General features: G+C 43.7%; 1 protein-coding gene across 1 annotated transcript in view; it reads left to right on the top strand.

Moving 5' to 3' along the window:
• Positions 1–10101: 10101 nt before the first annotated feature.
• ATP6V0C (ATPase H+ transporting V0 subunit c) overlaps positions 10102–26442 on the top strand; it is a 171457-nt gene continuing 155116 nt past the window's right edge. The window contains exon 1 of the mRNA XM_044089245.1: positions 10102–10387. Coding sequence (XP_043945180.1) covers positions 10309–10387 — 79 coding nt within the window. The 5' untranslated portion in view covers positions 10102–10308. The remainder of the gene's footprint in view (positions 10388–26442) is intronic.

Here is a 26442-nt window from a genome sequence, read left to right as displayed (position 1 = left end):
CATGCATTGGAGTGCACTTTGTGGCCAATCCTCAGCAGAGGCTTGGGACACATAAGAGTGGTTGATGTCGTACAGGGGAATAGGTGGGGGACATTGGCAGATTTGCCACAGCAGGGGTATGATACACCAACATGTTCCTATTACAGAACTGCCCCTGGACATATAATGGGTGCACGAGGGAAGGGAAAGACAAGGAATAATAATAGAACAAACTCCTTGACCAGCAAAATAACGCAGCACCAGGAGCATCAATCTCCTCACTTGCCTCATGCATGGGCTAGAGCAAGTCTGGGGGAGGAGACGAGTTCCTGATAGACTTGGAGAATGAGGAGAAGCCCTGGGTATAGCTAATGTTCAGCAGCAAGGTGAAAAAAAGCAGGTACATACGTGAGCCCTGAAAACTTAACTTGTTGCCAAATAAATAGTTCCAAACATACGCCGAGGCTTTGCTAAAGCTCTTAACTTAAGCCTCTGCACAGGCTATGTTCCAGAAACTTGGAAAATAACTATTGTGATTCCCCTAGACAAGGATGGCCCTAAATCAGACCTCCATTTGACCCATCAGCCTAACAATCCTAATACATAAGGCCATTGACTGCATAATGCCTTAGACCCCCCCCCCCACATCATCACTAAAGAACATGTCCTGAAGGTCCTCTCCAAAACTAAGAATACTTCCTCCATAGGACCTAATAATATATTTAACTCTTTAATCAACAGTATGAACCAAACCCAGGAAGAGACACTCTTTAAACTATTTAATCTGAGTTTAGCCATTGGCTTCGTCCCTCGGATTTGGTGCACAGCAGTTGTGATTCCACTCCAGAAGGGTGGCCCCACCACTGACACCAGGAATTATAGGCCAATCAGCCTACTGAGTCTTATTTGCAAAGATATGGGACATATTACAACTGACCTGATAAGCTATGATATTAAAAATCTAATCAAGACTGGCAGCATCACTTCTGTTTTGTCAAGGATACATCCTGTCTAATGAATCTGTTTAATTTCTTCAAAAGGGCAACAGGCTGTTGACAACAGTCATGCTGTCTCCATAGTGTACCTTGACCTGGCCACGGCATTTGACTTCATCCCTCCATGTAAGCTTAGTTAGTAAGCTTAATGTCTTACAAATAGAGCCCCATGTGGTAAGATGGATAGCAAATTGGCTAAAAGACAAAACCCATACAGGGGTAGCAGGTATCCCATGAGGGAGTATGATGGTAATCAGTGGTGTATTGCAGAGCTCGGTACTGGGACTACTGTTGTGGGCTTTATTTTTCTGATGTTCAGACCATGAATCAAGACCTCTGGCTATACAATTTTGCAGACAACTGTAAATTCAGAGTCATTGTCAAATCCCCTTCTGATGCCCAAGCCCATCAACATGAACTTACATTCATAAATACCTGGTATACTAATAATAGGCTCAAATTAAATGCTAAAAAATGCAATATTGCCACATGTGGGTAGACAACTCCTCACCCCCAGTTTACAACATAGACAATACCCTACTCCAAAACAAGAATTTTGTTAAAGATCTTGGAACTTGGGCTGATAATTCCCTCTTCTTTGATCATAATGTAACTACAATAGTTAGAAAGTCCTTTTACTTAGCACAGCTAATTGCCAAATAAATATCACCCAGATCTAAAGAGGTCATTGTGCCCTTATATTCAGAATTGATGGGGGAGCTATTACTGAATACAATGCCTCCTTTGGAATATACCTCACTAGAAGTAAACAGCTAGAAATGCCACAGAGGTTTCTAAGTGAGAAAATCACTGGCTTAAAACTTAAGCTTCCAGAAAGGACTGGAAGCACTGCCCTTTATTCAGTATCTTATAGACTCATGATGGAAGATATGTGCCTTGCCTTCTATGCCATTAAGGGACATAGTGGTCCTGGATCTCTTGTATCTTTACAAATCAAATAGCTCATCAAATACCAGAACCAGGGATCTAAACCTTCACCAGCAGACAAATGAAACATGGTTGAGATATATTTTCATCATCCAGCACCTTTCCTACCTCTAGAATTGACTACCACTGCAAGTTAAGCAGTGTGATGCGTTGCTTTCATTCAGGTGAGAAGTGGATAATTGGATGGATATTCACAAATGAACTCTTGGCTTGACTGGTGTAGCCATCCTTGCAAAAGACGTATGGTATAAGGGTGGGGTAATGGCCAGGCATAAATGATCAAAAGATTCATTTGCCTTGTACTTCCTATGATCCTTTGTCAGACTTCTCAAACTGCATCATTAAAATCTTATTCTCCTGGAGCCATATCAATTTGGCTTTGTTGAGGTTCGGTTATGTCTATTACGTCTGCTTAACTTCTTAAGGTCATGGAAACCGTGCATGGCACCTACGTAGTCTGTACAGCACACCTACATCTGGTCAAAGCCTTTGATACTATGCCCCATGCAAGTACTGTAAATAAGTTCAAAGGCCTAAACACTGACCCTTGTGTAGTGAGGTGGACAAAAAACTGGTTATCTGAGAGAATACACATAGTTAAAATACCAGGCGATACTTCAGAAAGCAAAAAAGATAACTAGTGGTGATGCTCACAGCTCTATGCTGGGATTCCTCCTCTTTGGTATCAATTTCTATGATTGTCAAACTAAAAACGTGGACCTTTGGTCAATTAAATTTACTGGTAACTATAAGATATGTATTGTACTTTACTCAACTTCCAATACGACAAAGCTGCAAAAAGAACTATACCATGCAAATCAGTAGTATAAAGATAATGGCCTCAAATTAAATGCAGAAAATGTATATTTTCATTCATTTATCTGTTTGATTTTCTTGACAAAAACTGACTCAGCAGAGCTCATTTTCAGCAGATGCCTGGGGAGAAAAGCTCCAAACAATTACATTAATATATAATTAGCAAAATGTTTACAATAAAATTTTAAAGGTGGGTTCAATTACAACAGTTGGTACTAGTATATTGATTAACAACAGTTATACAACTCTGTATCATGAAGTAAAAATATATTTATAAGGTATGAAACTGTCATATTGAGACGTTACAAGAGTTGTAGTAAATATTAAAGATGTGAGATAGATAAGGTGAGGCGAGAGCAGAGGAAGAACTGATAGATCAAAGGAAAGAAAGTGGATAGTATTTTACTTAGTGGTTGGAGAAAAATGCTTAGCTAAGGACATGAGTACTAAAAAGTATAATTATGCTTATAATGGTTATATAGGTGGAGGCACAAAGATAGTACAGTATGGACAACAGGTTTCAGTTAATACATTGGAAAGGCTTGGGGAATACTGACCCAGTTTGGAGGGTGAGCAAAGCCAGGACTGGTTTAGATGCTGTTTGCTCAAAGTTTTGAAACTATTTACCATTCTAACTCTAATATGAATTGAATGTTGTTCTACAGTTCTGACACAAAGTTGGAGTACAGGGAATTTCCACTACTGTTGTATGATTTACTGATAGCTAATAGGGTTTATTGCTACACAGAAAGTCTCAGGTAGGTGAGTAGTGCAGTATAGTGCTTTCTAATTCTGGGCATTTCTGAAGAAAGTAAAATGGGCTGTGAAAAATGATTAGTTATATGTAAGTTGATTTAGGAGTTTGAGCCAGTTTGTTATTTTAATGTCGTATAATGACATGTTTTGTAAGAAAGGCTGGTTGCAAATACATTATGGTGGCATAAGGCTAGTTTAGATTTATAGGTACTACACGTTTCTTAGAATAGTGGAAGGGTATAGTGGTGTTGGAAGAAAGTATGTTTGTAAAAAAGTAGTCCTTGCAATGTTTGTCAAATACTGCTTAGCCTTGTAGAAGGAGTCAATTTTTTTATTAGTTTTATAAATAACTTGTAGTATATGGTTTTCAAACTTGAGGTTGTCATCAATTATGATTTCTAGTACTTTAGCTTGTCTTACTGTTCAGTTATTTTATTGTTGCATGAGGTGATGTAAATGAAATGTATGCCTCTGACTAAGGGATTATTTTGGGGTGAACACGTGCTTGGTTTCACTGAGTATGAAGAGTGAGAGTTTTTTTAAATCAGGATTTAATTGCAGTGAAAGAATATTCAGTGAACTCCTCAAATTTAGGTAGATAAAGGACTGCGGTGATAAGGGTTGAATCATCAGCATTCTGTACACAACGGGCAAGTTTGGTAGTGGTGTAAAGTTTACTTGTGAAAATATTAAAAAGAAGGAGACCACGTATATAGCCTTAGGAAAGGCCAGCAGAGACTATTTGGAATGGTGAAAGCTCTTGTTGCCATTTAACTGACTGAGCTGCATAACACAGAAAGAGAGGAAAGAATGAAGCTGAGGAAGGCAAGTTAAAATAGAAGTTTTTCATGGGACACTGTGCTGAATGCTTTTGGTAATTTAAGGAAAACTGAAGAATTGCTTTCATTTCTATTTGAGTTAATAATGTGAATAATTAAGAAAAGCAGTTGCAGTACCGTCATTGGGTCTGAAACTGTGTTGGCTTTTGGAGAAGAGATTGTTATTAATTAGAGATTGTATGAGCTGTGCATGAATGCATTTTTCTATTTTTGAAAAAGATGATAGTACTGCAATGGGTCTTCTTCTTCTTTCAGCTGCTCCCATCAGGGGTCGCCACAGCAGATCAACTGTTTCCATTTCTTCCTGTCCTCTGCATCTTGCTCTGTCACACCAACCACCAGCATGTCCTCTCTCACCACATCCATAAACCTTATCTTACGCCTTACTCTTTTTCTGTTACCTGGCAGCTTCATCCTTAGCATCTTTTTTCCCAATATACTCTGCATCCCTCCTCAGCACATGTCCAAACCAACGTAATCTTGCCTCTCTGGCTTTGTCTCCAAACCTTCCAACCTGGGCTGACCCTCTAATATACGCATTCCTAATCCTGTCCATCCTTGTCACACCCAGTGCAAATCTTAACATCTTCAAGTCTGCCATGTCAAGCTCTGACTCCTGCCTTTTTGTCAATGCCACTGTCTCCAACCCATATAACATAGCTGGTCTCACTACCCTCTTGTAGACCTTCCCTTTCACTCTTACTGGTACTCGTCTGTCACAAATCACTTCTGACACTCTTCTCCACCAACTCCATCCTGCCTGTACTCTCTTCTTCACCTCTCTTCCACACTCACCATTACTCTGAACTGTTGATCCCAAGTATTTAAACTCTTCCACCTTCGCCACCTCTACTCCCTGCATCCTGACCATTCCTCTATCCTCCCTCTCATTCACACACATATATTCTGTCTTAGTCCTGCTGACCTTCATTCCTCTTCTCTCTAGAGCATATCTCCACCTCTCCAGGGTCTCCTCCACCTGTTCCTTACTCTCACTACAGATCACAATGTCATCTGCAAACATCATAGTCCACGGGGACTCCTGTCTGATCTCGTGTCAACCTGTCCATCATCATTACAAATAAGAAAGGGCTCAGAGCTGAACCTTGATGTAATCCCACCTCCACCTTAAATTCATCCGTCACTACTACTGCAGATCTCACCGCTGTCATACTACCCTCGTACATATCCTGTACCACTCTTACATACTTCTCTGACACTCCCGACTTCCTCATACAATACCACAACTCCTCTCTAGGCACCCTGTCATATACTTTCTCTAAATCCACAAAGACACAATGCAACTCCTTCTGACATTCTCTGTACTTCTCCATCAACACTCTTGAAGCAAACATTGCATCTGTAGTGCTCTTTCCTGGCATGAAACCATACTGCTGGTCACTAATCATCACCTCCCTTCTTAACCTAGCTTCCACTACTCGTTCCCATAACTTCATGCTGTGACTGATCAGTTTAATCCCTCTGTAGTTACTACAGCTCTGCACATCACCCTTATTCTTAAAAATCGGTACCAAAACACTTTTTCTCCATTCCTCAGGCATCCTCTCACTTTCCAAGATTTCATTAAACAATCTAGTTAAAAACTCCACTGCCATTTCACCTAAACACCTCCATGCTTTCATAGGTATGATCCGCACATCATCTCTCCCTCTCATTCTCTTCATTCATCAGCCTCTCAATGTACTCTTTCCATCTGCTCAACACACTCTCCCCGCTTGTGAGTATGTTTCCCTCATTATCCTTTATCACCCTTACCTGCTGCACATCTTTACTAGCTCGGTCCCTCTGTCTAGCCAATCGGTACAGGTCCTTTTCTCACTCCTTAGAGTCCAACCTTTTATACAACTTGTCATACGCCTTATCCTTAGCCTTCGCCACCTCTCTCTTTGCCATGCACCTCATCTCCTTACACTCTTGTCTACTTTCTTCATCTCTCTGACAATCCCACTTCTTCTTTGCCAACCTCTTTCTCTGTATACTCTCCTGTACTTCTTCATTCCACCACCAAGTCTCCTTGTCCTCCTTCCCCTTTCCAGATGTCACACCAAGCACCTTTCTAGCCATCTCTCTTACTAGCTCTGCTGTAATTACCCAGCTATTCGGTAACTCTTCACTGCCACCCAGTGCCTGTCTTAACTCTTCCCTGAACATCACCTCACAATTACCATTTTTCAATTTCCACCATTTGATCCTTGGTGCTGCCCTCACACTCATCCTCCTGTTCTTGATCAGCACTGTCATCCTACAAACCACCATCCTATGCTGCCTAACTACACTTTCCCCTGCCACCACTTTACAGTCTCCAATCTCCTCCAGACTGGCCCTTCTACATAAGATATAATCCACCTGTGTGCATCTTCCTCCACTCTTGTATGTCACCCTATGCTCCTCTCTCTTGTTAAAATACATATTCAACACAGCCATGTCCATCCTTTTCGCAAAATCCACTACCATCTGACCTTCTGCATTCCTTTGCCATACATACCCATCACTTCCTCATCCCCTCTGTTCCCTTCACCAACATGCCCATTGAAATCTGCTCCAATCACCAGTCTCTCACCCTTGGGTACAGTCATCACCACTTCATCCAACTCACTCCAAAATTTTTCTTTCTCATCCATCGCACACCCAACTTGTGGAGCATATGCACTAACAACATTCATCATTACACCATCAATTTCCAGCTTCATAAACATCACTCTATCCGACACTCTTTTCACCTCCAAAACACTCTTAGCATACTGTTCCTTCAGGATAATGCCTATGCCATTTCTCCTCCCATCCACACCATGATAAAACAATTTGAACCCACCTCCAATACACCTAGCCTTGCTCCCCTTCCATCTGGTCTCTTGCACACACAATATACCAACCTTCCTTTGGTCCATCATATCAGCTAGCTCTCTCCCTATACCAGTCCTACTGCCAACATTCAAAGTTCTGACCCTCACTATCACAGTCATAGCCTTTACCTGCCTTCAGCCATGCCTTCCGCCACTTCTCCTCCTTCAGCCAACAGTAGCCCAATTTCCGCCAGCACCCTGTTGGCCAATAGTACTGGTGGCGGTCGTTGTTAACCCGGGCCTCGACCGATCCGGTATGTATATGTGTACTTTTGTCTGCATGTATGATTTGGCAAAATTTTATGCCGGATGCCCTTCCTGACGCAACCACCCCATTTATCCGGCCTTGGGACCGGCACAAAGAAATGCACTGGCTTGTGCATCCCCAGTGGCTGGGTTATAGTACTGCAATGGGTCTATGGTTAGTAAATTCAGTTAATCTATCACCTTTGTGAAATGGGATTATAAAGGATTCTTTTCAAATGGAGGGGACATAGGATCATAGGTAATTACTAGACTAGCTGCCCTAGAGGGCCGCTTTAAGCCCAGCCATATGAATATGGACAGGGATGAACTTTGTCTTATGTGGTGGGGAGTCTGTTCCAGAGCAGTGGTGTCCTCTGTGAGGTATACCTGTCCCTCCAAACCATTTTGTTGATGTTACATAAGAGGTTTAGATCCCTAGACCATGCATTTCTTGTGCTATTTGACTTGCCAATATGCATAAAATCCATCAGTAATGGGTCGAGGATGCCTTGTATGCCAGACACAGCTCACCTTTTAGCAATCTGTAGGATACTGAGTATAGACACAGGGCTTTGAGCCAGTCCATGTAGGACATGTTGTTTAGGTCTTGTGTCCTTCCAAAGGTATCTATGTGGCTTTCCAGTTGTTGTATGTGTCTGGACAGATACAAGACAAAGGGGGCATTATATTAATTGATTGGCCTGATGAGGGCTGAGTAAAGTAAGATAATGACATCCTTAGATCTAGACACATTCCCTTGTTTATAAGTTGTGCAATATTGAAGGACTTTCTTATAACAACAGACACAAGCTTGTCAAAAGTTAGGTCACTATCCACATAAGTTCCCAAATCCTGGACAATTGGGTCAAATCTTAGGGGATATTATTATTGTGGTAGTTCCCTGGGATAGATGACTTCTCAAAGAATACAACAATGCATTTTTGGCATTTAGTTTCAGTGCAAGATTTTGGCACTGGTTATTTATTTGGGACAAACTTCCCTGCAGGATGGCTAAATCATTTGGGGGTTCAGTGACTGCACCTACCTTGCAATTATCTGCAAACTGATGCAAAGAATAGGTTCCAAGTCACCAATGAGAAGACTAGTCAGGCAGATCACTTTGGAACTGGTTTTTACTTTAGAAAAGAAGGTGCCAAACAGGAGAGGTGCCAGCACAGATGGGGGGCTCCACTGGGACTGGTCACTTTGCAGAGGTTACTTCCCATATTCTGATTTCCTGCATCCTGTCTGTGATCCAGTTGGCAATCCAGAGGGTGACATAGTGGGTTTATTTTCTGTTTATATAGCTTTTCTAGTATGCCTAAGTGGGGAATTGTGTCAAAAGCTTTGGCCAGGTCTAGGTATGGGGTGTGTACCATTATACCTTCACCCATTGCGTTGGTGATCTTTTAAAAATAATCCACCAGATTAAGTAAGAGTGACTTGCCACTGATGAATCCAAACTGAGAAGGGTCTGGAGTTTGAAGGTTCATTATGTCCTAATTGATAGTTCCATGTTAAGTCTATCCATGGCTTTGCATTTGAAAATGGTGGACAGATTTATTTTACTTCTCTATAATAAACCCTATGTAGTTAGGGGCAGTTAATCTTTGTATATGCAGAATATATATATTTAATAAAGAATGAACTCATAAATAGGTCTGACTTTATCAGAAACATCGAAATCTATGAGAAAGGTGGCTAAATCTGAGAGCCCAAATCATATCACTACATAAGTCATAGAAGCTGAGAGGTACTCTGTTATGTAACTTCAGTTTAGTGGGTTCCAGTTAAGGTGACTGGGGTAAATGGACTTTTGGTCTGTTCCAAAGGAGATTATTTTCAGCCACAGTCTGGGAATACAGAACATAAAACAATAGTTCAATACAGAAACTGAATTAATACAGTGTAGATTAAATTGTGTATACCAATATGTGTACATCAGCCAAACCTCTCAGTCTTTTGAGCATTAAAAATCATAGCAGAATGTCAGAAAGTGAAGCACTTTCTTACATTTCAAAATAGGTCTTTATAAATACGGAAATACATTTCTATACTGGACACTGTATAGTAGACAAGGAATCTTTGTACAGGCTTAGATTGTTTTATGATATGCACACACAGCATATAATAATGTCTTACCATGCAAAGTTCTCCAACAGAGAAAAATTAACATAAATACATATGGACAATAACCGAGATGAGAGTCGGTAGACGGTAATTAGTCACTTAACAGGGCAAGCTAGACCCTCGGGTTGGAGCGTTTACATAAATTCCATGTTTTTATACCTTGACACTATAAGGTCAGCATGATCTGTAGCACAACTTCAGGAACCTCGTCCCGAAACACCATAATACCGTAATTAAAAAAGGCCACGCCCATATGTTAAAAAAACTTGATATGTCATGAACTTCTCGTCGTTATTCTGCAGAATGAAGATTTTGTACAAAGTTAATTCAAAGCACACGGTCATGCAGACAAAATTATGAAAACTGAGAAAAATCGAAAGATTAATTGAGACTACATAAAAAGCTAATCCATTAAGGCTAATTCTGTAAGGTATTATTTCTAAATTGCTGTGGTCTGTTTTCCTCCCTTTTTCATCAGTGGTATCGTCCAAGAGGTAGGGCCCACGTGACACCTTCCTCAGCCATTTTATGTAGGAATCGGTATTTAGCGCAGAGCAGTGATCAGGAAGGCTTTCATTGACAATCTTTCCGTCCTTCTTTCACCTTGCAGTAGCCTCATCCTCCAATTGGTTTTTAATAAAATTAACAGCGTGTGACCTGTGACAGTATTGGAAAACCTTTCTTTTAACTGACAGCTTGCTGAGTCGTGAGTAGTATTTATACAAAGATTCAATAATGGCTACGGCAGATTCCGGTCCCGAATACTCGCCCTTTTTCGCAGTAATGGGCGCTTCATCTGCTATGGTATTCAGCGGTAAGAACAAATAATAACCGCAGTCCTTTGTGAACATATTGTATAGTTCTATTTTAAAGGAAACACATTGCGGGTGATTATGAAAGGATTTTGGTATGATTGTTTCAAGAATGACGTTGCTGTTGCTTGGTAGTTTCATTTTTGACTGAATTCGGGGTGACATTGTTTTTAAATGAGGTTGTTTGTGTACTACGGGAAGGAACAATGTGCGACCCTGACATGGTTGTAGAGGGCTGAGTTTAATTGTGATCGGGTAGCAGAGAGATGTACACCTGTGCGGGGGCGTTCTGAGATCCCTTTACCTTGATGCGTTGTTAGGATCCTTTCTGCAGTGATATGACAACTGTCTGCTACCGGCTTGCAGAACCTTTCTGCTGTTTTCGGTAGACCAATCCTGTGTGAGAAGCGCGTGATGCGTGCCCCATTTACGTCACGTAGGGACTGATGGTGTAGCTTGTGAAGCAAGGGTGGTCTCCCTCTTTTTTTTTTTGGGGGGGGGGGGGTAGTTAAGGGCTTTAAATGTGAGGGTGGCGAGGTTGTAGCCGCCGGGTGTGGTTCCGTGAATATTTGTTTATAACGCTGCATCAATTTTGTTCTTGATACAGAATCATGTATGATCGTTCAGAGTACCCTTTTAAAGAGGGGGCACGGTGGAGTGTTGTAGCTGGCGTCTTTGAAATTATATGCTTTCTCTTGACATTGTCAGATATTTTAGTATGTTGACTTCCTTTTGGTGCCCGTGGTTACTAACAAGTCACCCCTTATGTACAATAACAAGGGGCACCAGTAACACCCCACAAACGGCGGTTTACGTACAAAGTGGATTTTTATGCCTTAACTTTCACCTTTAGTACTAGCAAAGCATAATCTAAGGGGGAGTAGTGCACCAGGCCCCGATTCGCTGTATTTCTAGTGAGTATGTTTGCTGTGATACTTGTAATTTTTAGTAATAGTGGTCTCCCGGGTTCTTAGCTGGCTCCTGTATAATGCTTTCTCTTAATATTAAGAGTGCTGCAAACATGAACACGACTACGTGGTTCCCTAGGTGTGCCCAGGCTCTGGATCTTTCTGCATGAGCCCCCCCCCATATTTTAGTTGTATTGTCATAATTACCGTTTTTCTGTCCGCTGTTATGGTCTGCCGGGAAGTACGTGCACATGGATTTGCCGTTGTACCGGAGTGGACTAATGCCTTGTTTTGTGCGTTGTTTTAGTACTGTAGTCAAGTGGATGCAGTACGGCGGCAGCTCTCTTTTACACCTCATAGGCTCAATTTTGTGAGGACGTTGTAGAAGTCCAGAGGCTGGGTTATGAAGTTGAGCTTTAATTTCTTCTAGCTGTCATTCGCACAGAGGTGGTCTCTGAATTTTAGTGTGTCTTCCCTATAAATACTGAACCCAAGTTAATTATTCTGAGGTGTTTTAAGATCCTTTATGCAGACTTGTAAAAATCGGTTTGCACTGCAGCTTAGTTGCGGAACAATTTTGTGTGTGAGGGTAGAGCAGCACAGGAATACATTCAGTGCTGCATTTTAACTCAACTGAATATTTGTCAAGGACTGATAGCAGCAACAAGTGCCCTCACTGTGGTTAACAGTTTGCAGTTCAAACATATTTATATAAAAAAAAGCATTTTGGGGTTTGAGTGATATGCTACCAGTACTGTGTTGCACTGTGCCCATTTTAAAGGTGGGATTTGAATGATATGGAACCAGTGTTATGTGATTAACAGTGACTCGTTGAGGACAGGAGCAGCCTTGGGTCAACTGGTGCCCTTGGCAAAAGGGCTCCACGTTGCCCCCACCACACTACACTGTGCCCCCCATCCTGGTCTACCTACACCAAATAAATACTGGAAAAATGCCCCTGCTAGAGCGGTGCCCTAGGCAGCTGCCTAGTTGGCCTATGCCTAAGGCCGGCTATGGTTGAGGAGATAGTTTATCATCCTGCAGTGTCAATGTATTATCCTGCAGTGTCAAATCTGTAAAAGGGCTTTAATGTGAAATTAAAATGTATGTTTAGGATGAAGCTTTTTTTTTTCGTATTTATTGCTCTTTTAATATTGCCTCATGTATGCCATGTATTTGTGTAGCCCATTCGTACCTGTAAAGGTTTTGTAGGTGGGTGAAAGTAAAGCTTTGAAGATGTTTTTGAGTAGGTGACACATTCATGCTTGCACATGGTATAATTTTTTTCATTTATGAAATTTAAATGCTGTAAATATGCTGTACTAAGTGGCATTATTTACATAAACTTCAATTTTTGTGTTGTATTGCAACACGTGTCAAGACTTCTTTTTATTATGGTCTTCGGCTATTCCCAGTAGGGGTCACAACGTTTCCATTTCTTCCCGTCTTCTGCATCTTGCTCTCGCACCAACCACCTGCATGTCCTCTCTCTCCACACCCATAAACCTTATCTTAGGCCTTCTCTCTTCCTGTTACCTGGCAGCGCCATCCTTGGTATCCTCTTCCCAATGTAACCAGCATCCCTCCTCAGCACATATCCAAACAAACTACTTTTTATTATGGTAATTATTTGTATTCCTGGAGTGGCTGTCTTGGGATCCTTCTGATTAGGATACGCGTGACAGTCTTAATATTCCTGACTGTCGTGGAGGCTTATTCATTTTGTGATGCTCTTGGCAGTGTGTAGTGTTTTTGTATAGCTGATGGAATGGCAAGTTAATGTTTTGCTTGAGCGGAAGGCTGAATACCAAATGCTTTTTTATTTGGATGCCAAGAACCACAAAGAGTTGCTCGGTTATTCTACTTTGAAATTTCAGGGTATTGTGTTTGTATTGTCAGTTTACAACTTGTGAGTAGACAAGTTTACACAATTTATTACTTTTGGAGTTTGTAATAACTCAACGAAGGTGTAAAGTAGCATGCTCCTGCTACTACTTGGGTGAATTGTTTAAGCTTGAGCTGTCTGGCCATAACAAACAACTCTGGAAGTTGTGCGTGGAATTTTCATGCTCAGTTTGTAGTACTTGTATTGTTTTAACTAGGGAAGTTGGCCTATTCTTTATTACTGCTCTGAACTGACATTGTCTTTACAGCTCTTTGGCCATAAGCTTAGTGTTGGTCACTGGCTTTACATGCCATCTTTGTTATAACTGGAGTTTCTGTAATGATGATTCACTAAAGGAAGCTAGCATACTTGGGCTGCTTCTGTGAATTGGTTAAGATTCTTTATCATCTGGCTATAAGCACACTAATTGCCTATGAAGTTGTGGGTCATTGCAGCATCTTAAACTGCACATTTTAAGAATATGGTTGGTGTACTTGGCCACCAGCAAACACTTCATACTCTGTTACTGTTTGCACTTTGTTGGAAAGGTGAGTTTGATGGAGCAAATACCACAGTACATCAAAATAAGGTTTGTGATGCTCTGAAATTAAAACTTGTACATGTACATTTCACATGTGCACTGCAGTCTGGTCTTGAAAGTGACCCCTCCCCAGTATATGTAGACTGTTGGATCACTTGAGGGATAGGCATTTATAAACTGTCAGGCCTGGTGCAAGTTCCTGTTCCCATCTACTGGCCTAGATTGTGCTTCTATTGGGTAATAGATGAACCCAGCTTCACATGGATTCATCCATACAGCTTCACCCTTTACATACAAGGGGCAGTCTGTGGGACATACCTATCTTTCCAGCATGTTCTGTCTGTCATGGACAGTATTCAGGTCCTTCTGCATTTCTGGTACTGTTTGGCTTGCAGAAATGCCAAAAGGGCTTTAAGGTGCTCTGCATAATGTATGTTTCCTTACAAAATAAAAAATAATACAAAGTGTAACAATTTTGCAGTAGCTTCATGTTGAAGGGAGCATTATAGGAGAGTACAGTGGGATCGTTTTGGACCGAAATGCTATGCCCTTGTATGTTCAACATAAAAGGATTTCAACACACCTGTGGCCATGTGATGGTTGAAGATAAGGCTGCTGTGTTCCCAGATCCCTGTTCAATGTGATGACTTCAGCTGGGATGTCTGGCTTCCAAAAGGGTATATTACTCAATTTCTTTATTGATTTTTTTAAGACCATGGCACCAGTCAGCGATAGGCCGTCTTGAATGCTAGTGCCTACAGGTGAATGTATACCAACCCTCAACTTGCTATTGTATATGGACTTGGCCAGAAGCCTTCAGAATTTGCTCCCACTGAAAAGAAATGGACATCAAAAAGGATCCATCCTGGTACTAAGAAATGGAGGACTCTGCTAGTGAGTGGTCCCTTGGTGGAGGTGGCTTCACTTTTGTCCTCCTGGGTCCCATCATTGAGCCATTTGGATTTCCAGCAGGTGATAGGGTTTTATACCTAATTTAGTGAGCTTGTCTATAATCCCTGAGTGGAGTATTGTATCAAAAGCATTGGCCAGGTCAATGTAAGCTGTGTGCACAGTCCTGTCCTTGTCCATTGCTTTGATTCTCAGTCCACCAGACCTAGTAGGTATGACCTAGCTTTTAAAAAAGCTGAACTGTGATTGGTCCAGTGTTTGAAGATTACCTGTGTCCTCATCTCCATAATTCTTTCCATGGCCTTGCATATGAGATTGGTCAGACTTGTGGGGCTGTTGCTGCCCAGATCTGTTTGGACCTCCTCTTGCACAAGGGAGTAACAGAGGCCATCTTCCATGTTTTGGGCACAGAACCTGACTGGATACTCCAGTTGAAAAGTGATCAAGTGATGTTTTTGTACTATGTAAGCATCCTAGGATGTTTTCTGGGCCCACTGTTGCAATGTTTTGACCTTGGAAAGTTTATTGAAGACCTGTTTTAGAATGGTTGGGAGGATTGTTCTTTTATTTTTATTTTACATTTGTTTACCGGGAAAGTCAAATTGGACACGCATCCCATTTTCAGCAGAGGCCCAGGGAGAAAAGCTCCACATTACAATGCATGAGTAAAAAGAATTAGAACGTGTGGGCAAAAATGTTAACAAACATACATATGTACATGCACAACAGGACATCATGCTGGTGATTTAATGTACATACATAGGTTCATAGGTTAGTACTAATGCCCTTGCGAGCCATTGTAAGCCTAGCCAATTATCCCTTGTGAGACTCAAACCCTCCACCTTGTGTTTGTAAGGCAAACACCTTAACCATTAGGCCACCCTCCCAACTCCATTTTTCATATGTACATATGGCATATATATACACCAGGACAACATGCTGGTGATTAACAAAATACATATATGCACACAAACAGGACATCATGCTAGTGATTTTTAACATTTCTTACAGTAGACATCAGAGGTACATTTTCTTTTTCTTTTGCATTTGTAAGGTAAATGCATACAGGTTTTATACAGTATTTCCTTTAGATTATGGGAGGGAAGTCAACTCAGTCAGCCAAAAGGTTCAGTGTCCTCCATTTCAGCATGGGTGCATTTACAGTAAGTTCAATGCATTGTTGTACATTCTCCGTTGAGGTTACAGCCATAGCTGTAAAGCATTTTGATTTGTCCTTTGCTTCAAGATTTTTCAAATTTAGTCTTAACACTTTCTGGGGGGGGGGGTAGCATGTTGGGCTTTGCTGCTCCTGTACTTGGCCAAAAGTGTGTTTGGCTCATTTGATAGTGATTCAGAGTGGCTTGTTTTGAGTTTGTCCTAATACGAGTGGGCACATCTTGCTCTAACTTTATTGGAAAAGCTAAGTACAAAAAACAGATGCAGAGTGACATCACATCCTGTCAAGACATTACAAACCATACAATTTCTTATTATAAACATTTGTATTTAAACACCTAATTTCCTCTGTATTTTATCTGAAGAAGTTCATCTATTTTGTATAAACGAAAGCGCTAATCTTATTTACAACTTTGTGTCCAGCGTGGTGTTTTTTGTACTTTGATACGTTTATTACATTTGAGTTGTCTGTTTATTGGAAAAGCTCAGACTTGCTATGAGGGGAAAGGTTAGTTTTGCTTTTGATCTCTTGTGTTTTGTATTACTCCATTGCCTTCAGTTTTGTATACTGTGATTTCTTTTCTTTGTTTTATTTTTATTTTGCCTTTAATTTGCGTATTAAAACTTTGGCAAAAAGATCACAGCTGTCTCGAGTCACAGAATTTTTTCCCACTCCTACACTATTGCTGTTGTGTTCATACAACTGTTTGTTGCCTGGGCCTTGTTAATTTGATCACATTGCCTTCTCTCTCCCTCTCTCATTGGCTGAGCAAACGCAAAATTACCATTTTGCGAAATCACTCCCTTTAATCAACTATTTAAATTTTATTGGCCATCCCACTGTATTCAGTAAAGCCAGAAAACAAGTGCCCACCCCCTTTCAGTCTGTCTACCGCTTTTAAAATTAGTGGCTCTCAACTTAGACTTCGTGCACACTGCAGTGTTTGTAATATTAACCAGTTTTCTTCGTCTTACCTTTTAAAACCTCTATTGCAAGCTGACCAGTTCCTATCCTTTGTTATAGGTAGGTACTAGGTTATTGGCCCTAGGGCCCATACAAGCCTAGCCAAAAAATGTACCCTGGCTTTCGCCACCCAAGAAATTTATTTTCCTGTGCCCCTGTCGAGCAGAGCCACACCAAGATTTTTCTTGAGTGCTAATCTTGGGATTAGTGCTTCTGTTTTCTTCAAGTGAGAGGAGGAGCACAGGGGCATTATTTCCTGGAGACTGCTGATCACCAGAAAGCCTAATAACTGCTCCATAGATGGCAGGTTGAAATTTGTGCTTGTATTCTTCTCTGGCGAGAAGGAACAGTGCATTGATTCCTGACTTGTTTCTGGTTGGGCAGTGAGTGTGCTGAACATTCCTGATCAGTCTGGTTGCAAGTTAGCTACCAGGAAAAGGCTACAAATAGTGCTATCTAGGGCATTACTGTGGATCACCAAACAGGCTGTGGCCTGCTTCTCATCTTGAGATTGGTGCTAACATTTTGCTTCTGGTAGAAGAAGCAAAGTAGGATTGTATCGCAGTGGAGTGAAGCTGTGGTGCTACCAGCACAATTAGTAGCAAAGCAGTAGCCATTCATGTTACTCACCTCTTTCTATCATTCTTGACAAGCTCCATATTGGTTTCCTCTCAAGTGTTTGGCTGTGCCATATACAGACTGTCACCTGGAGTGACATTTTTCCTGTAAAAGCACAATTGAAATTTCTCCAATACCTAGTCGCACACAGGACAACTAGTTTGCAATGACCAGCACTGTCCCCAGAGTTGCAAGCCAAATACTCCCCAATATGGCTATCTAATCAATAAAAAGTCTGCCATGGGATATGAACTCCCCTTTATCTCCTTTACCAGCTTAGTGGATATGGGCATCCTGAGGCAATTTAGAAATTGCTTCATGTTTACTGACAAGTTAATTCTCAAACTGATATGGTATGAAAGATGTATTTACAAAATGTCACTGGAGGTGAAACTCCTTCCATAAAGTCCTAATGTCAATAAGGTTGTCAGCAGTATACACACTGCACCCATCATACACATCAAAAAACACTCACAAACCTGTATGTGCTGAGGCACTTTGTAACTTTCCTAAACTACAAGACTTAAGTACACAACAAATACCCTCGGCAGCCCCAAATGCATTCTTTCAAACGCACAGATGTTGTGATCCTATCTCGCCTACATTCTGTACTGATGGGTTCGGAGCCGATCCTCTGCTCTGACTCGACACACTATACTATAGAGCGAAGTCTCTTATTGGCTGAGCTATTCTACATCCCAGGATGCACCACTACTGCTTCCCCAGATCTCGTTTGCCGCTTGATAGTAATAGACGTGGTCTCGACTTGGCTGAGCTAAGTACTCTTTACTGACAAATTTTCTGTCAATATTTCTAAATTTTCACCCAAAAGCTGAACAGCTACTTATCGTTTTTTTGTGTGAAGTTATTGTTAGCGTTAGGTTCCTGCTTGAATTAGTAGGGATTTCCTCGCTACTTCAGGCAGTGTTTCAGCCCTTTTTGTTGCTTAAAATTTTTGTGTGGTATTTCTTCCTCTAACGTCAAGGTCCCATTTTAGTTAGAGGGGCCTTGCCCTCACGCTCTTCTAGAGCTGTGTTATAGTTTCTGCCTGTGTCTGTGTCTGAATTACTGGCCTATCCTGTTTAAATTAGAGGGATTTGGCATATCAGTGTGGTTAGTTCTGTTTTGGTGTGTGCCTTTGTGGTGATGTCGAAGGAACATAGGGGTTTTAAAAAATGTACCAAGTGTGGGTACAAGATGTCAATCACAGATGACCACTCTGTGTTTATTGCCTAGGCCCCAAGCACCTTCAAGAGTCGTGCAGTGTATGCCACGCTTTTTCTTCTCGTGTCCTCCCAAGAGAGGAATAACAAATTGATATTGAAGGGGCTTATCACCCCTTCTTTTGAGGAGGCTTTATCTTCTTCCCCCTCTCCTTCTAGGAAGAAGTCGTCTTCGGCTCCGACCAGTCCGTCGGAGCCGACAGCAAAGAAATCAAGGCAGGCTTCTCAGTCTGCTCCACGGACTTCGGAGCTGAGGTCGGAACAGTCTGCCTCGATGCCTCTAGCAGGCTTCTCAGTCGGCTCCATGGACTTCCGAGCCGAGGTCGGAACAGTCTGCCTTGATGCCTCCAGCCTAGACTCCTCTGTCTTCGGAGCCGAGCGCTCTAGCATCGAGAGGCGGGTCACCTTCTCTTGGCTCCATTGGTTTCGGAGCCGAGAAAAGTTGCTCGCTCAGACTCTTCTACCTCTGCGCCGAAGTCCCCCATCAGCTCCAAGGGAAGTTGCTGTGCTGGTGGAATCTCCCTCTGCGCAGATACTACTTGAGACTATTCGGAGCCGGTCCCCCAGTCTTTCGGAACCGGCAAAGTCAACTCTGACCCGATCGGTCTCTTTGTCTTCGAGGATGTCCGATTCAGATATAGACAGGGTGCTTCAAAGGCTGTTTCAGTCTCCAGTCTTCCAAAAGTTAGTCTCGGCTCCAGCCCAGTCTGCTCCGGAGCAGATTGTCCACCCTGTTTTGGTTCCTCCAACAGCCTCGGCACCGTTGGAGTCGGTGCTGGTGGAGCCGGTGGAGGTTTTCGGGTCGGCTCCGACCCTTACTCCAACCCCGACCTTTGGGTCGGAGTTCGGTACACGGACCTCCTCAGTCGGCCCCGGGGGTGACACTTCGGGTCTGATGTTTTTGGTTCCGAGCCTCCCTCTCAGTGCAGTCTACTGTTGTGGCCTCGGGGGTCGGACCTTCCCAGGACTCAGGGGGTCCGGCCTTCAGGGTCATGAGGAGTGCTTTGGCCAAATCTTCCTTGGCTACCTCCACCATCCAACACCTTCCCTTGGCACTGAGACTGGTTCCTTTGTCCCCCTTGTCTCAAGACAGCGGAGCCCTGGGGCCTGAGGTCACCCCCATTGGGGGTTCCCTCCTTCCTGGAGGTCCTTACAAGGCTTCTTCGGAAGAACCTCCCAGGAAGAGACAGTGCAAGAGGAAGCACGTCGACTCGCCTGATTGAGTCTCTCACCTCGGACACCGACCTCTATGCGGAGGGGTCCCCCAAGTACTCCTCGGATGATGTCTCCTTTGTGGACATCTTGGAAATCCTCAAGCAACGAGGCGACTGGCAGTCCAAACCCCCTTCTGCTGAGGAGTCTGTATTCCTCAAGGCCTTCGGGGCTCAGCCCTCTGCCTCCTGGGTGTCTCAGCCCTTCGATGAGCTCCTGGATTTGATCTCTCGAAGGGCGTGGGAGCACCCAGATTCTGTGGAACCAGTGCCAGCTCACCCGAATAAGTTTGTCAGCTCCCCCTGAAAAGGACTTCTCCAAAGGTGTGGCTGTAGATGCCCTGGTGGTGGCATCTGCTACCCAGCAAGATGTGGCAGAGGCTTTGACGTCCGTCCATCCTCCTAATAGAGTCCAGGAGCATGGATCGGTACGGGAAGCGCACCCTTACTTCAGCAGCCTTTACTTTAAGGTCTCTGAATTATCTGACGCACTTCACCAGACTTCAGAGGGATCTGGTCAAGGAACTTTCAGATACCCTCTCTGGTAACCTACCTGAGCAGTTGGCCCAGACGGTTAGCTCTCAGTTGGCTACTCTATCATCTGATCGAACTCGTCCATGAGGCTCATTTCATATGCGGCCGAAGGGGCGAGTAGAGTGGCGGGTACAGGTGTTGCTCTACGGAGACAAGCCTGGCTCCGCCTGTGTCATTTTGCGGAGGCCTTCAAGTCTTCCTTTGCCAACGCTCCCTTTGATGGGTCCTCCTTGTTTGGACCCAAGGTAAAGGACACCTTGACCCACTGTGAACAAGAGGGTAAGACTCTTGACTGCCGTAGGGGCACGGTTTTCCACTCCCTTCCGACCTGATCCCAAGGCTAGAAGAGGGGGGAAAATGTGGTTCCGCAAATCTCGAAGACTTGCCCTTCACAGCAGGACGATTCCCCTTCTAGAGGCAGAGGAGGGGGAAATATTTTCAGGAAGACGCCGTCCCAGAGGCGGCAGAGGCCCCCGCAACATTGGAGACAAAGTCCTTTCGTGGCTCCTCAACCTTCCAGCATCCCTGAGGGATTGCCCGACTGCGCAGCTCCGGAGCAGTCGGGGGTCGTTTTTCAAGGCACCTAAAGGCCTGGGAGAATATCACTCAGGATCAGTGGGTGCTCCGAATCATCGCCGGAGGTTACGTCATTCCTTTTTCACATCCCCCCCCCCTCACCATCCAGAAAAATCCCGGACCCACCACCCAGTCAACGGGATCTTGCAGCCATTGAAATCTCAAAGCTGCTTCAAAAAGGAGTCCTCCAACCGGTCCCCCTAGACCAGACCGGATTAGGGACTTGCTCAAAATTCTTTTTGGTGCCAAAAAAGACCAGGGACCTGAGGCCCATTTTGGATCTCTGCAACCTAAATCGATCAGTCAAGAAGTCCAAGTTCCGGATGGTCACCTTGCAATCCATTCTCCCGCTGCTGGAGTAAGGTGTTTGGATGTGCTCTATAGATCTCAAGGACGCCTATTACACATCCTGACAGATCAGATGTCCAGGAGACATTTGTGCTTCAGCCTGGGAGACAGTCATTTTCAGTTCTGTGCACTGCCCTCTGGTCTCACCACAGTCCCCAGGGTGTTCACCAAATGTTTGGCGGTGGTGACTCCTCACCTGAAGTCTAGGATTCCAGGTGTTTCCATATCTAGATGACTGGCTCCTAACTGCCACCTCCAGGCGTCTACTTACAGAACCTAGCAGCCACTATCTCTAGGCAGCTCCCTAGGAATCGCCTTCAATTGGACAAAGTGTGTTGCTGCCATCTCAGCGCATACGGTTTATCGGAGTAGAGAGAGATTCAAGACAAATGCGGGTCTATCTTCCTAGAGAGGTTAGAAATATTAGTCTCAAGTTCGAGCCTTTATCCTCAAACGTAGAGCCATAGCCAGGATGGTCCTACAACTGTTGGGTTCTATGTCGGCCACCGCCCTCCTAGTCCCCTTGGCAAGATTGCATATGAGGATTCTCCAGTGGCTCCTGTCAGTCCAGTGGTCTTATCAGGATCTCCCCCTCAGTCACCCCATTCTGATCACTGAGACGTGCAAACACTTGGCCTGCTGTACGCCTTTCCACCGGTCCCCCTTCTTCCCAGGGTGATCCAGAAGGCTATGCACTGGACGGCCCATGGTTCCTAGACCAGGTTCCAAACCTCTTGATCTACCAGTCGGGACAACATCATCAGTCCCTTCTTTCATTGAGGTTAGCTTGGCTCCTCCTCTTCCGACCATAGTCAGGAACCATGCTTTGGACCCGGAAGTCATACATATCTTGTCCTCGGCCCATAGGACTTCTACTAAAAAAATGTTTAACAGCAAATGGAAGAGATTCGCTATTTGGGCCCAACTCTGGGGATTAGATCCCATTTCTGCCCCGGTGTCAGAGGTTCTGAAGTTTTTAGCTTCTCTATTCAATCAAGGTTCTTCGGTCTCTGCCATCAAGGTTCAATTAGCAGCTATTTCCAATTTTCATGAAACTATAGACCCACCTTTTGAGCAACAAGTTATGTAAAGCCTTCATGAAAGGTGCTGGGCTGCTACGACCTCCGATTTCTCATCCCGCTCCACCGTGGGATCTTAATTTGGTATTGGGTGCTTTGACCGCTTCCCCCTTCGAGCCGGCAGCAACCTGCGACTTGAAATTTCTTTCTTGGAAAACCACCCTTTTGGTGGCAATTACATCAGCCAGAAGGGTTTCGGAACTTCAAGCCCTATGTGTTAAACCACCGTACCTGGTTTTTCACAAGGATAGAGTATCCCTCAGGCCTAATCCATCCTTTGTTCCTAAAGTTTGTTCTAGTTTTTGTCCAACAGTCATTGGAACTTCCAGTTTTCTTCCCAAAGTACTCTGAGCGGAATGCATCTTCCATACGTTGGATGTTCACAGGCAATTGCGCTTCTATTTAGGATGCATCAAACACGAAAAACAGATCAGTTGTTTGTGTCCTTTTCGGACAATAAATTGGGCAAAGCCGTCACTATTGCCAAGTGGATCAGAGACTGTATCAGTCATACTTCCTTTCTAATAGCTTACAACCACAGTGAAAGCTCATTCTACAATGGCTATGGCTACTTCGACAGATTTTCATTCTAAGCTTGCCATTAGTGACATTTGTGCTGCGGCTACCTGGTCTTCTCCTCGCACCTTCATTTCTCATTACAAATTGGACGTGGCATCTCAGGGGCGAGCTTCCTTCGGTTCCACAGTTCTCAGGAGTGTTTTCCAGTGAGCCACCAAGGAATCGGGTGCTAGGGACGCTGTCCCATCAGTACAGAATGTAGGCGAGATAGGAACACAACATCTTTTATGTACTTACCATAACTTTAGATGTTTGGGATCCATCTTGCCTACATTCCTAAACCCACTCTCCTTCCCCCTGCCTTGGAGATCAGAAGAGACCAGACTGTTCAAGTTTAGCAGTTTCATCTTATAACACCTGGCAATGTTATATCAACAGTCTGTGTGTGCGGACAAACAAGATCTGGGGAAGCAGTAGTGGTGCATCCTGGGATGTAGAATAGCTCAGCCAATAAGAGACTTTGTTCTATAGTATAGCGTGCAGAGTCTGAGCCGATCGGCTCCGAACCCATCAGTACAGAATGTAGGCGAGATAGATCCCAAACTTCTAAAGTTATGGTAAGTACATAACTTAAAAGTTGTATCTCTTGGAGCCTCTACCTTCTAAGTCCATAAGGCAAACCACCATACAGTCTGGTCATTGGAGTCTCATGAGACGCACTGATGTCCTCCCACCAGCCTGAGTAAAGACAAAGTCATGGTGAGTTGCTTATCGGGGGCTAGGATCAACCGCATTATGCACACGGTTCATTGGACCCAAAGGGTCCGTATTAATTAGTCAAACACTTTAAAGTTCCAATGTCATATGGGTTGACATCATATGATCAAACTGGCTCCGCACTGCAGAATGGGGAAAATGTCCCTTTTCTGCACTGAAGTGTGATATCTGAGTTGGCACATTTAAGTAGGGGGGTGTGGGGGGTGCAGGGGGGCTTGACCCCTGCCCAGAGCGTTTTTATATTTTCGATGTTTCAAGCTTTGCTCATATGTTGAGCATATGAGTTTTGAAACTTTGTAATATAGACCCAGACCACAAGTACTGGTATGACTTTGTCCATGCAGGAGTAAATAGCCCCAGACATGCCTTCCTAGACCATATGAAGAGACCTCATGGAGCTCTCTGAATGTCTAAGGCTGTTGGATCCGAGCATTGAGCAGCATTTTACCTTCTCCAAGGATGATGCCAAATACGAACAAAAGATTGACTTTTAATAACTCATAGGGGCGCAAGGAACTAGTACTTGCCTATCTGGCTAGTGAAGTGCTCTGCTTGACATGAATGGGTAGTTTATTCCAAAGTATGGAGAGTCTCTGGGTTAGGAAGCTGTCCCTCCAGCAGGTTTGTTGTGTTGATGAGGTTGAGGTCTTTGGAGCGTGTTGTGTGGAGGGATTGAGACTTTTTCAGGTGAAGCATGTCTAGCAACACTGGGTCAGATACAGCTTTGTATGCCAAGCAGAGATCACTTCTAAGTAGGCGATATGAGACAGTATAACTGGAGTTTAAGTCTGTCTGTATAGGGCATGTGTCCTAGGATCCTCTTTGAGGAGTTTTTGTGGCCTTTCCAGTTGTTGTACGTGTTTAGTGAGGTACATGCCAAATGGGGCATTGTACTCCTAATGGGTCTGAGGGATGAGTAGAGGGATTATGACACTTTCTTCTTGGATGAAAAACATTTTGTAATGGTGTGCCACATAGGACTTTCTACAGTGGCAGCATGGTTGTCAAAGGAGAGGTTGCCATCTACCAGTGTCCCTAGATCTCTTATCGCACCTTGCGAGTTGAGGGTTACCATCTGTGGGGTCATTCATGGGCACAGTGTTTTTCCCCAAAGGGATGACTATGCACTTTTTAGCACTGAGCCTAAGAACAAGGTTCTGGCACCAGCAGTTGGTGTCTGAGGACTTTTTGTAGGATGTCTACACCAGCTTGAGTCCATAATAGCTCCCAGTTTGCAGTCCACTACAAATTTGGTTAGCCAGAGTCCCTTGGTGTTGGCCTGAACTTCAAAGTAGATGCCAAGCAGGAGAGGTCCCAGGACAGATCCCTGTGGGACTTGCTTGTAACTCCCTGGTAGTTGGATTTGGAGTCCGCTACTTCTCTCCATGAGCCAGTTGGCAACCTATCCTATGACCCAGGGGTTGATGCCTAGGTTAGAGAGTCTGATCCCTAATTTGGGGGATGGTGATCCCTGATTTGGGGGATGGTGTCAGGCCTTGGCCAGATCGAGGTAGGCTATATGGACTACCTGGTGACAGATTTGAAGAAGTCTCAGGTTGAGCAGACCTGATCTGTCCTTCACAAACCCAAATGAGGGGTCCAGAGTTTGAAGGTTCCCTCTAATCCTATTTATGAGGTCCATAATAATGCGTTCCATGGCCTTGCAGATCAGGCTAGTCGGGCTGATGGGGGCAGTGTTTTTCAGGGTCAGTAGTTGCTCCTCCTTTGTGGAGTGGAATGATTGTAGCGGTGTGCCATTCAGTGGGAACAAAGCCTGAAGTGAGGCTGTGGTTGAACCAGGCACAAAGGTGTGGTGTCAGTTCCCTTTGTAATTTATGTAGAACTCGGCCTGGTATATTATGTCCCATGGAAGCTGTATTTTTGGCTTTGAATAGTGTGGGTTCTACCTGTGCAGCCATGCTATTGGGGAGTTGGTATTGGGACGGGCCCTTTAGGAGAGGGGGGAGTAATTTTCACTAAACATGTTTTGCCAAGATATTGGTGATATCTGTTGGTTCAGTATAAGTGGTGCCATTGTGCAGTAGCTCAGAGCACCTCTGCGTATTGTTATACAGATTCTTGACATATCTAGCATCTGTTGCAATTTAGTTTTCATAAGTAGCTTTGGAGAATTTGAGGGATCTCAATTTTTTGCTGGGACTTGCAAGGGAATTTTTCCAGTTTGTCTCCAAAACAGTTTTTCTTACTGTTGTAGAGTTTAATGGCAGGGGACAACTGGCTTCCTGTTTTTGGAGGACAGAATCTTGGTTCTGTTTGGTATGGCCTGATCCATGCACTTGTGTAATGCTCATACAGTGCGTTGGTGCATGATTCAGCAGCCATACATCCATTTCCCGTTTGCGTGGATGATGTGAAGTTTGACACTTGTCTTTAGAAGCTAAAAACTGGTATTGGAGAAGTTCTTCACTGGCTTCCTTCATGGGGGTGGGGTTTATGGGATTTGGATATCGACTGATTAACTTTTGTGTTCAGCTCTAACCAGGGAGGAGTTGATTTATTTGTAGAGCAGCGGTCTCCAGTGTTTGATGACCAGGTCGAGAATGTTTCTCCCTCTGGTAGGAGTGAGACTGGTCCAGGGCGTTGGAATTAATGAATTTCAGAAATCGTTGAGCAGCTGAGTTGGAACAGGAGTAATTATCCCAGCTAATGGAGGAATAGTTGGTTTCCAGTATAAGGGTATTGGGTTGAACCTTAATGCTTTCCAGAGTGTTCAGGAATGCGGAGTGGGAGTCTTGGGACATTGTGGGTGGTCTATAGCAGGCTACAAC

Source organism: Protopterus annectens, chromosome 12.part0 (assembly GCF_019279795.1).
Source record: "Protopterus annectens isolate FY-2018-M chromosome 12.part0, PAN1.0, whole genome shotgun sequence".
NCBI lineage: Eukaryota > Metazoa > Chordata > Ceratodontiformes > Protopteridae > Protopterus > Protopterus annectens.
The sequence above is the reverse complement of the archived record's forward strand: the minus strand, read 5'-3'. Positions and strand labels throughout refer to the sequence as shown.